This window comes from Xenopus tropicalis, chromosome 8 (genome assembly GCF_000004195.4).
Source record: "Xenopus tropicalis strain Nigerian chromosome 8, UCB_Xtro_10.0, whole genome shotgun sequence".
In the NCBI taxonomy this organism is placed as follows: domain Eukaryota; kingdom Metazoa; phylum Chordata; class Amphibia; order Anura; family Pipidae; genus Xenopus; species Xenopus tropicalis.
The window spans coordinates 146,460,305-146,474,351 of NC_030684.2; the positions used below are offsets into that span (position 1 = coordinate 146,460,305).

The 14,047-nt window shown below is 53.5% G+C and overlaps 1 protein-coding gene across 2 annotated transcripts in view; it reads right to left on the reverse strand.

The window, feature by feature from the left end:
• The window catches only part of ash1l (ASH1 like histone lysine methyltransferase), a 46,757-nt gene that overhangs the window by 11,341 nt on the left and 21,369 nt on the right, over positions 1-14,047 (reverse strand). For both annotated transcript variants that reach the window (XM_031891380.1, XM_031891379.1), the window contains exons 3-9: positions 9,947-13,751; positions 9,206-9,295; positions 7,832-8,504; positions 6,968-7,156; positions 6,618-6,712; positions 1,634-1,707; positions 280-325 (exon numbers count right to left, since the gene is read on the reverse strand). In XM_031891380.1, the coding sequence (XP_031747240.1) occupies positions 280-325; positions 1,634-1,707; positions 6,618-6,712; positions 6,968-7,156; positions 7,832-8,504; positions 9,206-9,295; positions 9,947-13,751 (4,972 nt within the window). The remainder of the gene's footprint in view (positions 1-279; positions 326-1,633; positions 1,708-6,617; positions 6,713-6,967; positions 7,157-7,831; positions 8,505-9,205; positions 9,296-9,946; positions 13,752-14,047) is intronic.

Here is a 14,047-nt window from a genome sequence, read left to right on the forward strand (position 1 = left end):
CAGTGAATAAATGGGGAGTAACAAATGTTTATGCCTGACAGGTTTTCCTTTCAGGAAATACTTCTAAATAAATCTGCCCCAGGAAGACCATCAGGGAGGGGGGGGGTCATAGAGGCAGATACTCAGCAAGTCCATCAAGCCCAACCCCTCTCAAACACTTTACAAATGAATCCATAGGAATAGCCAACCAATCAGCAGCTGCAGATCCCCAGTAGGGAAGAAGTGCCAATGGAACAGCCAATTAAATCTAGTCCCCTACAGGAGCAAATGACGACTTACTGGAACGTATCTTCTTGTACAATGGGACGTCGGGCTTCTTGTACAACTAGGAGAGAGCAGAGGCGCCATTAGAAGCTTCCATTCTACTTGCCAGCGGCCTATGGATCAACTCCGGCTCATTGGCCTGTTACATATGAGAGGCAGTGGCCATCACCCAATGGAAGAAAGCTGAGCTCTAGTGATACAATACAGATCTCTAATTCAGGGATCACTACTAGAGCTGGGATCTAGTGTAGACCAGAGAGGGTGAAGGGATCATTTGGGGACAGCAGGGATCTAATTTAGGCCAGAGGGGGAAGGGATTATGTGTAGACAGCTGGGATCTAGTTTAGTTCAGTGAGGGGGGTGGGATGATTTGAGAACAGCTTGGATCTAGTTTAGGCCAATGAGGGGGAAGGGATCATTTGGAGACAGCTGGGATCTAGTTTAGGGCAATGAGGGGGAAGGGACCATTTGGAGACAGCTGGGATCTAGTTGAGGCCAATGAGGGGGAAAGGATCATTTGGAGACAGCTGGGATCTAGTTTAGGGCAATGAGGGGGAAGGGATCATTTGGAGACAGCTGGGATCTAGTTTAGGACAATGTGGGGGAGGGGATCATTTGGAGACAGCTGTGATCTAGCTTAGGCCATTGAGGGGGAAGGGATCATTTGGAAACAGCAGGAATCTAGTTTAGGGCAGTGAGGGGGAGGGGATCATTTGGAGAAAGCTGGGATCTAGTTTAGGATAATGAGTGGGAGGGGATCATTTGGAGAAAGCTGGGATCTAGTTTAGGACAATGAGGGGAAGGGAATCATTTGGAGAAAGCTGGGATCTAGTTTAGGATAATGAGTGGGAGGGGATCATTTGGAGAAAGCTGGGATCTAGTTTGGGATAATGAGGGGGAGGGGAAAATTTGGAGACAGCTGGGATCTAGTTTAGGATAATGAGGGGGAGGGGATCATTTAGAGACAGCTGGAATCTAGCTTAGGCCACTGAGGGGGAAGGGATCATTTGGAGACAGCTGGGATCTAGCTTAGGCCAGTGAGGGGGAAGGGATCATTTGGAAACAGCAGGAATCTAGTTTAGGGCAGTGAAGGGGAGGGGATCATTTGGAGAAAGCTGGAATCTAGTTTAGGATAATGAGTGGGAGGGGATCATTTGGAGAAAGCTGGAATCTAGTTTAGGATAATGAGTGGGAGGGGATCATTTAGAGACAGCTGGGATCTAGTTTAGGGCAATGAAGGGGAGGGGATCATTTAGAGACAGCTGGGATCTAATTTATGGCAATGAAGGGGAGGGGATCATTTAGAGACAGCCGGGATCTAGAAGGGGAGGGGCTTGGGAAAGTCAGAGATCCAGTGTGAATATTGTACCTGATTATGTTTCCATTGCCACAGGATGTCGTAGGGCAGTTGGAAGTCATTCCTCTTCTGCCTCAGATACTTCCCTGGGGTAGAAATACAGGACTTATTTTATTGCCCACAGGGGACCCAGAACCCCAACTCTCCCACCTCATCCCTCGGCACCATCTGCACCACTCCCAGAATTCCATCTGCTTTTTGCAATAGCACGCATCTTCTCTCTTTTAGGGTTAATAGAACAACCCAAACAGATCTTGGTTTTCAATCTGGTACCGATACTGTCCCTGCATGAACATCCCTTATCCTGCCCAACTGACCCAGTCTGGTACCAATACTGTCCCTGTATGAACATCCCTTATCCTGCCCAACTGACCCAGTCTGGTACCAATACTGTCCCTGTATGAACATCCCTTATCCTGCCCAACTGACCCAGTCTGGTACCGACACGTTCCCTGCATGAACATCCCTTATCCTGCCCAACTGACCCAGTCTGGTACCGACACGGTCCCTGCATGAACATCCCTTATCCTGCCCAACTGACCCAGTCTGGTACAGACACGTTCCCTGCATGAACATCCCTTATCCTGCCCAACTGACCCAGTCTGGTACCGACACGTTCCCTGCATGAACATCCCTTATCCTGCCCAACTGACCCAGTCTGGTACCGACACGTTCCCTGTATGAACATCCCTTATCCTGCCCAACTGACCCAGTCTGGTACAGACACGTTCCCTGTATGAACATCCCTTATCCTGCCCAACTGACCCAGTCTGGTACAGACACGGTCCCTGCATGAATATCCCTTATCCTGCCCGACTGACCCAGTCTGGTACCGACACCTTCCCTGCATCCTTCCCTCTCAGATGGGGCCCCCAGAATGACAGGGGCCCATTGAGGGACACAAATATGTCAGTAATGGATGTGACTGTACAAGAGCTGGGGGGCCCCAGGTATTCCTACGTACCATATTCCCTTCCCTCTCAGATGGGGCCCCCAGAATGACAGGGGCCCATTGAGGGACACAAATATGTCAGTAATGGATGTGACTGTACAAGAGCTGGGGGGCCCCAGGTATCCCTACGTACCATATTCCCTTCCCTCTCAGATGGAGCCCCCAGAATGACAGGGGCCCATTGAGGGACACAAATATGTCAGTAATGGATGTGACTGTACAAGAGCTGGGGGGCCCCAGGTATCCCTACGTACCATATTCCCTTCCCTCTCAGATGGGGCCCCCAGAATGACAGGGGCCCATTGAGGGACACAAATATGTCAGTAATGGATGTGACTGTACAAGAGCTGGGGGGCCCCAGGTATCCCTACGTACCATATTCCCTTCCCTCTCAGATGGGGCCCCCAGAATGACAGGGGCCCATTGAGGGACACAAATATGTCAGTAATGGATGTGACTGTACAAGAGCTGGGGGGCCCCAGGTATCCCTACGTACCATATTCCCTTCCCTCTCAGATGGGGCCCCCAGAATGACAGGGGCCCATTGAGGGACACAAATATGTCAGTAATGGATGTGACTGTACAAGAGCTGGGGGGCCCCAGGTATCCCTACGTACCATATTCCCTTCCCTCTCAGATGGGGCCCCCAGAATGACAGGGGCCCATTGAGGGACACAAATATGTCAGTAATGGATGTGACTGTACAAGAGCTGGGGGGCCCCAGGTATCCCTACGTACCATATTCCCTTCCCTCTCAGATGGGGCCCCCAGAATGACAGGGGCCCATTGAGGGACACAAATATGTCAGTAATGGATGTGACTGTACAAGAGCTGGGGGGCCCCAGGTATCCCTACGTACCATATTCCCTTCCCTCTCAGATGGGGCCCCCAGAATGACAGGGGCCCATTGAGGGACACAAATATGTCAGTAATGGATGTGACTGTACAAGAGCTGGGGGGCCCCAGGTATCCCTACGTACCATATTCCCTCCCCTCTCAGATGGGGCCCCCAGAATGACAGGGGCCCATTGAGGGACACAAATATGTCAGTAATGGATGTGACTGTACAAGAGCTGGGGGGCCCCAGGTATCCCTACGTACCATATTCCCTCCCCTCTCAGATGGGGCCCCCAGAATGACAGGGGCCCATTGAGGGACACAAATATGTCAGTAATGGATGTGACTGTACAAGAGCTGGGGGGCCCCAGGTATCCCTACGTACCATATTCCCTTCCCTCTCAGATGGGGCCCCCAGAATGACAGGGGCCCATTGAGGGACACAAATATGTCAGTAATGGATGTGACTGTACAAGAGCTGGGGGGCCCCAGGTATCCCTACGTACCATATTCCCTTCCCTCCCAGATGGGGCCCCCAGAATGACAGGGGCCCATTGAGGGACACAAATATGTCAGCAATGGATGTGACTGTACAAGAGCTGGGGGGCCCCAGGTATCCCTACGTACCATATTCCCTTCCCTCTCAGATGGGGCCCCCAGAATGACAGGGGCCCATTGAGGGACACAAATATGTCAGCCATGGATGTGACTGTACAAGAGCTGGGGGGCCCCAGGTATCCCTACGTACCATATTCCCTTCCCTCTCAGATGGGGCCCCCAGAATGACAGGGGCCCATTGAGGGACACAAATATGTCAGCCATGGATGTGACTGTACAAGAGCTGGGGGGCCCCAGGTATCCCTACGTACCATATTCCCTTCCCTCTCAGATGGGGCCCCCAGAATGACAGGGGCCCATTGAGGGACACAAATATGTCAGTAATGGATGTGACTGTACAAGAGCTGGGGGGCCCCAGGTATCCCTACGTACCATATTCCCTTCCCTCTCAGATGGGGCCCCCAGAATGACAGGGGCCCATTGAGGGACACAAATATGTCAGTAATGGATGTGACTGTACAAGAGCTGGGGGGCCCCAGGTATCCCTACGTACCATATTCCCTCCCCTCTCAGATGGGGCCCCCAGAATGACAGGGGCCCATTGAGGGACACAAATATGTCAGCCATGGATGTGACTGTACAAGAGCTGGGGGGCCCCAGGTATCCCTACGTACCATATTCCCTTCCCTCCCAGATGGGGCCCCCAGAATGACAGGGGCCCATTGAGGGACACAAATATGTCAGCCATGGATGTGACTGTACAAGAGCTGGGGGGCCCCAGGTATCCCTACGTACCATATTCCCTTCCCTCTCAGATGGGGCCCCCAGAATGACAGGGGCCCATTGAGGGACACAAATATGTCAGTAATGGATGTGACTGTACAAGAGCTGGGGGGCCCCAGGTATCCCTACGTACCATATTCCCTTCCCTCTCAGATGGGGCCCATGCCTCAATCAGCCGGTGGAACAGAACCCCCCCAGTCCGGTTCCAGGAAGCGGCTGGCAATCTGCTCCAGTGAGATGATCTCAGCAGAGGAACAATGGGTCCCTTCATGAGCGGTGGCTCGGAGCCACACAGGCCCAGAATAGCAGCCTGTAACCCAATCCAATTGCCTGCCCCTGCCTTCACCCAGCTCCTGTGCCCTGCAAATGGTACCGACCCGCTAACGAGGAGCCCTGGGCAGGCCTGGGATGGTGATACCATAAAGAGTTTATTATGGGAGAAATCTCTGGTACCCATATTGGCCCAGTCCATCACGGTTCTGTATAAGCTGTGGCGCCAGTGCTGGTACCCCCCTATATAGCATGAAACCCAATCCGTGCCCTGTGTGGGCCGGTAGCCTCACTATAAGCCATACCCTGGCACAATGCCAGCTGTGGAACTTGGCACACTATAAGCATGTCAGCACCCCCAGCATCAGCCTGATAGACTGGGGAGTGGGGGGGGGGGTTGGCAATGAGCCCCAAGAGCAGCAGTTACAGTCTGTTACACCAACGTGCCAGAATTAGCCCCAGGCTTCCCGCTCCAGAGGGCATTTACTCACAGGTTATTATCCTGCTGCAAATCATTACTCCTGCGAGTGCAGGAGGTTCAACTACCTACCCCTACCTGCCCCTCCCGCTTATTCTCACTAATTATCATCCCTACTGCCTCCCGCCTCTTCTGCCCTTACCCCGTATAACTGTACCAATCCCCTTCTGCCTGCCCTTATCCCGTATAACTGTACCAATCCCCTGCTGCCTGCCCTTATCCCGTATAACTGTACCAATCCCCTGCTGCCTGCCCTTATCCTGTATAACTGTACCAATCCCCTGCTGCCTGCCCTTATCCCGTATAACTGTACCGATCCCCTGCTGCCTGCCCTTATCCCGTATAACTGTACTGATCCCCTGCTGCCTGCCCTTATCCCGTATAACTGTACCGATCCCCTGCTGCCTGCCCTTATCCCGTATAACTGTACCGATCCCCTGCTGCCTGCCCTTATCCCGTATAACTGTACTGATCCCCTGCTGCCTGCCCTTATCCCGTATAACTGTACTGATCCCCTGCTGCCTGCCCTTATCCCGTATAACTGTACCGATCCCCTGCTGCCTGCCCTTATCCCGTATAACTGTACCGATCCCCTGCTGCCTGCCCTTATCCCGTATAACTGTACCGATCCCCTGCTGCCTGCCCTTATCCCGTATAACTGTACTGATCCCCCTGCTGCCTGCCCTTATCCCATATAACTGTACCGATCCCCTGCTGCCTGCCCTTATCCCGTATAACTGTACTGATCCCCTGCTGCCTGCCCTTATCCGGTATAACTGTACTCATCCCCCTGCTGCCTGCCCTTATCCCGTATAACTGTACTGATCCCCTGCTGCCTGCCCTTATCCTGTATAACTGTACTGATCCCCGCTGCCTGCCCTTATCCCGTATAACTGTACTGATCCCCCTGCTGCCTGCCCTTATCCCGTATAACTGTACTGATCCCCTGCTGCCTGCCCTTATCCCGTATAACTGTACTGATCCCCCTGCTGCCTGCCCTTATCCTGTATAACTGTACTGATCCCCTGCTGCCTGCCCTTATCCCGTATAACTGTACTGATCCCCCTGCTGCCTGCCCTGCACATAAACATCACAGACATGAAGGTTTCTACACTCACCAATATGGATAGGGGCTGGCAGCAGGCCATACTCATGTTCTCGTGGATCATACTCAAGTTTCTCCTTCTTCAGCTGCACGAGGCGGCTCTTAGGACTACATTAAAACAAAAGGAAGAACAAACACTGTTTAGCCAGGGGCAACAGAGGGAAGGCAGGTGGCTAATACACACGGCACAAAGGATTGTATATGGCTAGAGAAATGGTGTCACGTTGTTGGTTTCCAGACCACCCTAGGAGTCAGTTTAGGATAAAGAGAGAAACTATGAGACAAAGTCGAGGCCACACTACATCACTGTCTGTTGGGCACGAGGAAAAGGCACGTGGCTGTGCCACAATGTAGGCGACTTACTCCAGAGTCTTGTACATGTCAGAGAACAGGCCGGCTTTCTGATATTTCTTCTTAGGAGGTCGAGGAGCTTTCTTCTGTTTCTGCGGAGGGGGCGCCATAGTGTGTAGTAGGTCCCCGGCACGTTCCACCTCTGGGTTCCCGCTGATATCAGGGGCTGCCGGAGCCTCTACGATGGCACACTCAGAGAGGCTGCAACAAACATAGTGACACTGAGGCACAAGCTTGTGTCATGGGTTACAACAAGGGTGACTATGAGTAACAACTGCCCCCTCCCTTCAGGGTTCCACACACCATGAAACTACACTGCTGGCCAGACTGGCTACTTCCGATACTTATGGTGCCATGGCAAAGCATTACCTACATGCCAGGGTACTACAGAAAGGGAGGCAACCAATCAATACACTATGATAGAGGGTAGGAGAAATGTTCCAGAAGGTTCTGACCTTTGCCAACAGCACCCAGTATGAGTCCTATGGAAAGGGAGGCAACCAATCAGAACACTATGATAAGGGGTAGGAGAAATATTCCAGAAAGTTCTGATCTGTTGCCAACAGCGCCCAATATGAGTCCTATGGAAAGGGAGGCAACCAATCAGAACACTATGATAGTGGGTAGGAGAAATATTCCAGAAAGTTCTGATCTGTTGCCAACAGCGCCCAATATGAGTCCTATGGAAAGGGAGGCAACCAATCAGAACACTATGATAGTGGGTAGGAGAAATATTCCAGAAAGTTCTGATCTGTTGCCAACAGCGCCCAATATGAGTCCTATGGAAAGGGAGGCAACCAATCAGCAGGGGTAGGAGCAATGTTCCAGAAGGTACTGTAGGACCCACACAATGAAGAGAGAGTGAGTGGTACTGACCTGATGTTACTCTCCTGATCGTCCTCATACAGGGATTTTGGCCTTTTCTTCACTTGTTTGTCCAATTCCAAGTGTTTCCTCTTCCAGCCCTTGTGCTGCTCGTCCCTAAGGCTGACGCTCTGTACCACAGCCTCGATGACATCGGTGACGGTGTCGGACCTCATAATGGGGAAGAGCTGAGCAGCCTGTAGGGAATCCACAGGGTATTTCCTGGGTCTCCCTGGTCTCCTCTTCACAAAGTTGTTACCGGTCCGGGACTGTCTCTGCAGCTTCTTGGCCTTCAGAATCTTATTGACATGGTCCAGGTTCTTCTTGCTGGCTAGGATCCGGTCATAGCTGTACATTCTGCGGGCCCTCTTGTGTATGGCCTCCACCATGCTGCGCTTCAGCTGCTGACTGGAGCAACCGGACCCTACTTGCCTGCTGGACGCTGGCCCTGGGCCATTGTAGGACTCTATAGAAGCTGTTGGGTTCCGGTTCTCCTGGGATCTCTCTCTGCTGTGGCCCCTAGAGGAGCCGCCAGAAGCTGGGACACTGCCAATGGGACACTGCACCCCCACGCTCTTCTCTAGGGTGTCTGGCTTCTCGTTATGTACAATGCGCTGAACAAAAGGCTCCGCTGAGTCGTCCCCCAAGGAACCCATCCTCGTACCTCGTGCCCCCACGCCCATCACTGCAATTGGCATAGGGTGTAATAAGCCAACAGAAAATATTTACATCATGCCCAACTCAGCAGGCACCTACAGGGCACGCCCTGATCCACACCTCCTTTTATGGACTCCTCATATCCTTATCATTTACAGTAGGGGGTACATTATCCCTTACATGAGTGATACTCAGAGTTCCCTCAGTCCCACAATTAGCCCCCTACTCTACTTTTACCCACCTCCTGCCAAGTCCTATATTTACCCGCCACCCCCAATCTACTCAACCCCAACACACACCAAGTGCTACAATTAACCCCCTCCTCTCCAATTAGCTGCCTATTGTGCTCTTACCTTCCTCCTGCCGAGTCCTATATCTAGCCCCCCCCCCACCCTACTTCTTCTCTTAGCCAACTCCCGCCAAGTGCTACCATTATTCTACTCATTCCCAGCTCCCAAAGCAAACCCCAGAGTAAGTTACAAGTGGTACTTGGGTACGGGTTGGGCTCGTGACTACTGACAGAATAGAATCACGTGCCTATATTCTGCAGGCAGGACCGTTCCACTGAGTAATGCCCGTGGGTACATTTCCAGGTGGTACAGCCCAGGCTTTCAGACTGAAGAGATCTCGTACCATCTGATTTGCTACTGGGCTGCCCCCTACTTTAATGGAGTGGATACAATGCTCTGCCCCCAGGCAGCTGAAGCCTATAAGTTTGGCGTTACTTACGTGCAGGGGAGGGGCTCTCTGATGGGGTCCTTCTCCGGGACGGGCTACAGCTGGATCTGTCTGACTGCCTCAGGCTCCTCTCCTGGGGGACTGGGAGAGAGATGGTTGGTCAGTACAGTCCAAGGCCCACAGCATAATAACATCATCTAGCATTGGGGCACAGGAACCCTTCCCATTGGGCAGTGCTATAGATACAATATGCACAGGAACCCTTCCCATTGGGCAGAGCTATACATACAATATGCACAGGAACCCTTCCCATTGGGCAGAGCTATACATACAATATGCACAGAAACCCTTCCCATTGGGCAGAGCTATACATACAATATGCACAAAAACCCTTCCCATTGGGCAGAGCTATACATACAATATGCACAAAAACCCTTCCCATTGGGCAGAGCTATACATACAATATGCACAGGAACCCTTCCCATTGGGCAGAGCTATACATACAATATGCACAAAAACCCTTCCCATTGGGCAGAGCTATAGATACAATATGCAGAGGAACCCTTCCCATTGGGCAGAGCTATACATACAACATGCACAGAAACCCTTCCCATTGGGCAGAGCTATAGATACAATATGCCCAGGAACCCTTCCCATTGGGCAGAAGATATTTGCAACTGGCAACCCCCGCTGTGCAAGCCTATACCCGTAACACACTTACCCCCACTGTGCAAGCCTATACCCGTAACACACTTACCCCACTGTGCAAGCCTATACCCATAACACACTTACCTGATAGGGCCTGGGCTAGTCTGTCACTGGGTGGCTCCTTTCTCAGAGATCTGCTTAGAGTGCTGTCCATGAAAAAGGGCGAGTTCTCGTTAAGTGCTTTGCGTCCGACAGGGCCGCTCACTGAGCCGCTGGGCCGGCAGTTCCCTATTGCACTTGTGAAGAGGTTAGTGTGCTCGTCACTGCTCGCTTGCTCCGAGCTGGGGGTGAAGCCTCCAATAGAGCGTCCTGGGGAGCTGTCAGAACAGTCTATCTGTAAGGGGCTGTGCAGCCCCAGGGAAAGGGAGTGGGTCTCTGGGGAATCCCTCCGTGCCCAATGTTCATCTCTGCTCAATAATCCCTGGGAAGGGGAGAGGTGCGGGCAGGCCAGGTGGCACCTGTGTTTATCCTTATGTTTATACCTGTCGCTGGCAGAGTCTTTGCCAAATCTGTAGCGCTTTAGCGACTCCAGAACAGACCTGGAAGAGCTCACTCCTGTCAGGGGGTCGATGGAGAGCTGTGCCTGGTCGGGCAATCGGTGCTCACGGTGTTTGTGCCGGTGCCGGTGTTTGTGCTCAAACATCCAGCTGTATGCCATCTCTGGGGGAACGCTAGGGTAAGTGCCCATGGACAGGAGCGGCGCCCTGCCGGTGCCCAGGAAAGCCTCCTGGCGCAGCAACTTGTGTTTCTTCTTATGGTACTTGGCAGGGTTGAGGAGCAAATGGCCTGCATGGTGCATGTAGGAGGGAGGGGGCAGCGGGGTAGTAAATGAGGGGGAAGGGGGCGGAGGATAGATTGTAGGCGGGTACCTTCCATAATAACTTAGACCAATAGGAGGGGGCGTGAGAGGCGAGGGAGAATAAGGCATCCCATAGGAGGGGTAGAAGCCGGTGCCGGAGAGGGGAAAGCCGAGGCTGTGCATAAAGGGCATTTCACCAATGGTCTCCCGCAGTTTAGGAGGCCGACCTCTCTTCTTCTTGAGGTTGGGTTTGCGGATGTAGTGCAACGGTTCCAGGGGGAAAGTCGGGTGACTGTAGAAGTTGTTGAAGTTCAGGCGGAAGATGGTGGGCAGGAGATCCCGGGGGATGAAATGGTGAGTGCGGTGGGTGATTCGGACGTCACTCAAGCGGCCGATGAGTTCCTCCAGCTCAGCCAGGAAGTCGGGATCCTGATGGACACGCAGCTGGGGGTACTTCTTTTTCCGCTTCCTCTTTTGCCTTTTGATTTTGTCGTAAGAGAGGAAATCGTGGCCCCTGTGCTTGCATTTGTGCTTGTGTTTCTCCTTCAGGGAGCTGAGCAGCACGGAGGGTTCCACGGGCATGAGGGGCATGTGTTCGAACGAGTGCCGCCTCCTCTTCTGCCCGCACAACTTCTCCGCCCGGTCCGACGTGCTGTTGTTGTCCGTCCCGATGCCGCTGTCGCTCGGGATGGTCTCGTCGCTGTGAGATTCACTAATTGGGGAGGGTGTGGCCTCTTTTAAGGAGGACAGCTCGCTGATATGGGCCGGGGAGTTGGGCAGCAAGGTCGGGGGGGAGAGCTGGCGGCCATCTTTGGCGGCTTTCCTCATGGCCAGTGTTTGGAGAGCCGAGTTGTGCCGGGCCGAGTGCATGTGCAGGTAGGACAAGGAGCTCGGCTCCACAAAGCTGGCGTCGCTACTGACCGGGCTCAGGGCTCCGCTTGTAGCAGATAAATGGCAGCTGCTGGGAGACGGGAGAACCTCAGCACATGAGGCTGCGGAAGGCTGAATGGTGGAAGCGGCCAGTGGTTGCCCTAGACTTTCCAATAGGGACGGAGGGCAAGTGGAGTTCTTTGCTAGGAGGCAGTCGAGTGGAGCCACCTTGGGCTTCCTGCCCCTTCGCTTTCCTATGTAAATGGTTCCTTTCTTGCTGACGTTTATTTGCTGCCCTAACTTTGAACTGAAAGTGGCGGCGAGGCTGGAGACAGAACCTTGCAGTCTGGGCTGGACCTGGGCGCTCGGCTCTGTGCCGCCGGACAGAATCTGGCTCACCAGCTTTCTCCTCTTGATCGTTTTCATCTTATTGATCTTACGGATAATTGTCTTGACGAGCTGCCCATTACCCCTATTTAGCGCTTTCCTGCCCGATTCCGGGCACTGATCACTCGCCCTGTGAGGCTCCTCTCCGAAGGGATCCATGTTGGCACCGCATCCAGCGCCCGATGCCTCCACACCGATGGATTCATTAGGGGCAAGAGAAAGTCCACACGGAGGCTTCAGAACCGGCGGAGCTAGCTGCCTTCTGGGCCTTCCTCGCTTCTTAGGAAAGAGCTGCCCCGATTGGCTGACTTGAGCGGGAGGGATCTCCACCTCGGGCTGCAGGATTGGGGGCCCCGGCTCTTCTTTGGACTGGGAAGAGATGAGTTTGGAAGGGGAAATCTGTAGGGCCCATTTGGGTGGCACATCTAAATGCGGCATGTCCTGGCTTCTGCATTTCTTGCTTTTATGAAAGAGATCCCTAGAAGCGCACAGCGAGGAGTAGGTCCGATGGGACTCGTACAGTTTGTGTGTGGGTTTGTGGCTAGCCGAGGGGATGCTACCCTTGCTTGTGTGTGCCAGTAATGGTGCCCTCCCAATGCCCCTGGCAAGGCTCTCCTGCTCAGGCAGCTGGCCCAGCTTGGCACACTGACCGGTGCTTTTACTCACAACCTTGGTCCACTTGGGTTTTTTCCCTTTCCTTTTCTTTAGGCATTTGGCCTGGTGGCTCGTGGCTTGGGAAGAGCTGAAGTGCCTCTCCGCTGCTGCCCCCGCCATGCTGCTGATCTTCAGTTGGCGCTGTTTCCTTAGCAAACTGGCAAAGCTGACGACAGAAGGTTCCGACTTGTGGCTGCTGGGCTGTTTGGGTGGCATCCGGAGGGTGGAGGGCAAATGAGTTCTACTCATCTTCTCACTGTGGGCGCCGCTATATTCCTCTGATCGCTTATTGCTACGTACCGTATCCGAGTCCAGGCTGTGGGGAGCCGTCGGATGCCCTCGGGTGCCAGGCAGATTGTCCGAGGCAAAGGGACTTTTATCAGTCGGCTGGTCACTACATTCCGCTGAGACTGGGTTTAAGTGCAATGAGGAACTGGGGGAGTGAGGAAAGGTCCCATTTGGGCTCCTGCTGAAGGAGGTGACAGAGGTCGCCGGTGCCGGAGACGGCAGGTTTCCCTCGCCGACCGCGCTGAATGGCGACTTAGCTGTCGAGGCATCTGATGCCCCTCCCATTCTGAAGTCCAATGAAGTGCAATATACAGGAAGCATCTTTTCCTGCAGGTTTGTGTCGGGAAGTCCTTTCTCTCCCAGGGACACTCCCCCTTGTGGGGTGGAGCTACTGTCGCCAAGCTCATTCATGGCAGACAATTTTTCCTTTAGTCCCTCCTGAGCCTGCCGTTGGTTGCCCTTGTCTATTGCCCCGTTGCCCTGTCTGCCAGGCACCGGCTGCTTTTCCTTGTCCTCGGAGCAGAAGGTGCTGGTACTGGCGTTGGGAGGCTTGGTACTGTCGGAGGCCGGCTCGTAGGCTGATGCGGCACCAAGCTCCTTGCTAGGGGTACCGTTTGGGCCTGCGTTGGCCTGCTTCTTCACTCTGCTCTTGGAAGACTTTGCGGGAGGGCATGTCGCTATGAGCTGGGCAAGCTTCTCAGTGACGCTGCTTGCCGAGCTGGGTCCCAGCGCTCTGGGCCTGGGCGGTGTGTCCGGCTGAGCATGAACATCTGTGGGCAAAGGTGCTGAATTGGGAGCTACAGAAACTTTCTCTTGCTCTTTACTCCGATGTAAACATTCCGACTCGGGAGAATCCTCGGCGGCCTTCCTGCTGGGAGTTGTGGCTGGGTCCTATAGAGAGAGAGGAACAAGTCTCAGCTAGATAGTACCCCGGGAATTCAGAGACGATCTCTGCATAGTATGACAAGTGTGACTGCACCCATCACCCCCACGCACACACACTAAGGCTGCATTTTCAAGCTACGCACTACAAAGACATAACGGGGGTGGCGAGACAATCATAGTTCCTACGGTGCCGCCGGATGATTAGATCTCATTCTGTAGCAGTTCTGCCTCCCGTGGGACAGTAATGAGCCAAGCGCTATAGTGCCAGCTGAGCAGCAGGACAAAATGGCAGCAGCGCGGGC